The following is a 3,534-nucleotide window of genomic DNA, read 5'->3' on the forward strand; positions in this document are numbered from 1 at the left end:
AAGAGAATAAAGTCGTAAATTTATGAGAATTAAGTCGTACATTTTCTACGAGAAAAAAGTCATAACATTACGAGAATAAATAAATGTTTTTTTAATGGACCTTGAGTCTAATGATAAAGTCTATCTATCTATCTATCTAAAGCCGTAAATTTACGAGAATAAATTCGTACATTTCCTATAAGAAAAAAAGTCATAACATTACGGGAATAAAGTCGTAAATTTACGAGAATAAAGTCGTACATTTCCTACGAGAGAAAAGTCATAACATTACCAGAATAAAGTCATAAATTTACGAGAATACAGTCATAAATTTATGACTTTATGCTCGAAGTTTGTGATTTTTTTATTTGTCAATGTGGCCCTAATACTCCGTCGTATGATGGTCACAGTGTGTAGTCAGTTTAAATCTGGACTGAACAAGACTCTGTGTGATGCATGACTTTATCTCAGCTCCGGAGCATTGAGATCAAACCACAGACACTGATGTTAGATGTACTGTATGCCGCATTCACGTCGAATCAGGCAGACTGACCACAGCCGCTGCACATAACAGGATAAACAAGTGGTCAGTCGGCACGAGGCAAAACAATGTCGTATTGTTTACCTCACCCACGTCTTCCGGCCTGCTCTCGTTGGCTAAAATGACATCCAGTTTGTTTGCCGGCTGCCATCTGCCTGATTCAACGTGAATGCAGCATCAGTGTGATCCTCCATCCTTCCTCACACTTACACCGCGGTGATGGTTTTCAAACAGAAGCAACCTCCATCATTTCGTCTCTGGTGAGTCAGTGTTTCTGTGGTTACCGTAGGTCACGCTGCCACTGAACGTAAAAGATGGCGGCCCAACATGGCAGCCAGCATTGAACTTACCAGCTCTATGAATTATAAATTCAAAGCTTACCACAACACTTCAGTTTGTTGTTGGGGTAATTAATGAAACACATACTTTTGAACAAAATAATCAATTTTTTTGAATAGACAACAATAGAAGTTACACAGTGGGGCTTTATTGTATTGATACAATGACAATAAAGGTTTCTTTCTTTCTTTCTTTCTTTCTTTCTTTCTTTCTTTCTTTCTTTCTTTCTTTCTTTCTTTCTTTCTTTCAAGCCAATCAGGACAAAGCTATGTGGTCACTTATTTAGTGCAGGTGAACCCGTGACTGTTACATTCATGTGACCTAGTGATGCTTCCCAGTGTGTCACATTCAGTCCAGTGGGTCTCTTTGGTGTACATGACCTGTGTGTTCATCAGCTGCTGTGGAAGTAAATCTCTGTCATGTGTATTAAACCCAAACCAAGTGTGGTTAAACTTGTAATGAAGATGTGAATTCCACGTTGTGGTAGAATGTGACACTAGTAGTGATGTAATCAATGTATCCATGTCTACCGTGCGTATCTATTGACAATATTTAGGACCCCTATGCTCTATGCTAGTACTTCGGTCATAGTACACCTGCAGGTATAAAAGCTCAGTGAGGCACCTGATCTGGTTTTACTATTCAGCTCCCACAGACTAGGAAGTGGTCTCTTCTGTTTGTCTGTTTGAGAATGCAGAGGTGGACAAACAAAAGTTTTCTAATGTGTGATAAAGTATAGTCTGTAGAATAATTAGAGAGTTTAATGATTTATGTACTGTAAACATAATACAACAACCCAGGTCTAAACTTGGCACTCAACTTGAAGAAGGTGTCATCCCAGTCATATAAGAATGACATCCTGAAACTGCTCAGTGAATTAGATTAGCCTGTCTATATGACTTAAGCAGTTCTTGTTTGAGATACTTACAGTTTACAGGATTAGCCTGGGGGTATAGAGGGTGTTAAACATGTGCTTCATTAGACAGAGAAAGGCTTGTTCAGTCTGTAGAGGTCTAAATAGTCAGGCTGCAGGCAGTATTTGTACTCAAACAACACACATCGTGTCCCACAGTACAGTATTAACCACAGGTGAATGTGGTCAGTAACTAGATGCTTTAAATCCAAGCTACCAGTCACATACTTTCAATGAATGTAGGCAGACAGTGATCAGCAGCTGATCAATCTGAGTATCTCTGGGAAACATCACATGTAGTATCATCTTCCAGCCAGAATGAAGTAAGCCTCTTCATGTGTGTGTTCCTGCAGGTATGCCAGCCTGTATTTCTGCTGTGCAATAGAGGAGCAGGACAATGAGCTGATCACTCTGGAGGTGATCCACCGCTTCGTGGAGCTTCTGGATAAATACTTTGGCAGCGTGAGTTAAATTTCTCTGGTCTTCATCTGTCAGGGTGGTAGAAGTGAAATGTGAGCATTGATTACTGGTGTGTGTCCATGCAGGTATGTGAACTTGACATCATCTTTAACTTTGAGAAGGCGTACTTTATTCTGGATGAGTTCCTGATGGGAGGAGAGATCCAGGACACGTCTAAGAAGAGCGTCCTCAAAGCCATCGAACAGGCCGACCTCCTGCAGGAGGTAAAGTGGGCTCCAGGGGTCCCAAACTCCTTCATGAGGAGGGTTTCTGTTGAGCCTGCATGATATGAAGAAAACAGTTCAATACTGCAGAAATGATATGACTTATGACAAATTAGTAAATCTTTAAAGGGATAGTTCAACATTTTGGCAAATTGGCCCATTGCCATAATCCCTATAGTCATAGCAGTAGGTTCGTTACCTTTATTTGTCGGTGTAAGCTATTTTTAGAACGGCAGAGTGCAGCTGCGAGCTGCTCAGAGCTACGCTATGGAGGCTAATGGGATTTCTTGGTTTGCCTCATCAAACTCATCAAATACACAATCCAACAACTCCAAAACGCTCTGGTGGACAAGTTGTGACCTGCACATTCACCACGCTATGAGATAATAACAGAACGTTATAAGACAGAGTTGTTTTAGAGGTAAATTCATGCAAAACCGCTGATGCTCGTTGCCTTCAGGGACAGTTTTTCAGCAAGCAGTCTCTGTATTTACCTCGCTAACGTTCCGTTATTATCTCATAGCGTGGTGAATGTGCAGGTCACAACTTGTCCACCAGAGCGTTTTGGAGTTGTTGGATTGTGTATTTGATGAGTTTGATGAGGGAAACCAAGAAATACCATGAGCCTCCATAGTGTAGCTCTGAGCAGCTCACGGCTCTGCTCCGCCGTTCTAAAAATAGCTTGCACCGACAATTAAAGGTAACGAACCTACTGCTATGACTATAGCGATTATGGCAATGTGCCAATTTGCCAAAATGTTGAACTATCCCTTTAAGTGTGTATATTAGAGAATCTCGCCGTCAAATGGTAGCAAAATGTGGTTATGAAAAAAAGATTGTACCATTCTGACTACATGGGGGTGCTCACTGCTGCTACATAGAATTTCATTGTTTTCTAATAACCCATGATTTGTAGCCTATATACACACAACAGCAGTGCTTAATCTGTCCATGAAGAGGGTGCTGTTCTGTTCTGGCTGGGTCAGAGGGAGAGAGAAGGTCCTGGGTTCGGGAAGGAGCCGCCTGTCTCTCTCTCTTTGTCTCTTCCCACTTCTCCGTACAGTATATCGATCGCACAG

At 41.3% G+C, this 3,534-nt stretch overlaps 1 protein-coding gene across 1 annotated transcript; it reads left to right on the forward strand.

Moving 5' to 3' along the window:
- Positions 1–739: 739 nt before the first annotated feature.
- LOC146960732 (AP-1 complex subunit sigma-1A-like) lies at positions 740–2,460 on the forward strand (the record flags this gene model as incomplete). The annotated part of the gene is made up of 3 exons (XM_085772107.1): positions 740–780; positions 2,126–2,234; positions 2,318–2,460. Coding segments are annotated over exons 1-3 (293 nt in total), but the record flags the coding sequence as incomplete, so codon positions are not given.
- Between the last annotated feature and the right edge of the window lie 1,074 nt (positions 2,461–3,534).

This window comes from Trachurus japonicus, unplaced genomic scaffold, assembly GCF_045865225.1.
Source record: "Trachurus japonicus isolate A0001 unplaced genomic scaffold, Traja_1.0 AP030058.1".
Lineage (NCBI taxonomy): Eukaryota > Metazoa > Chordata > Actinopteri > Carangiformes > Carangidae > Trachurus > Trachurus japonicus.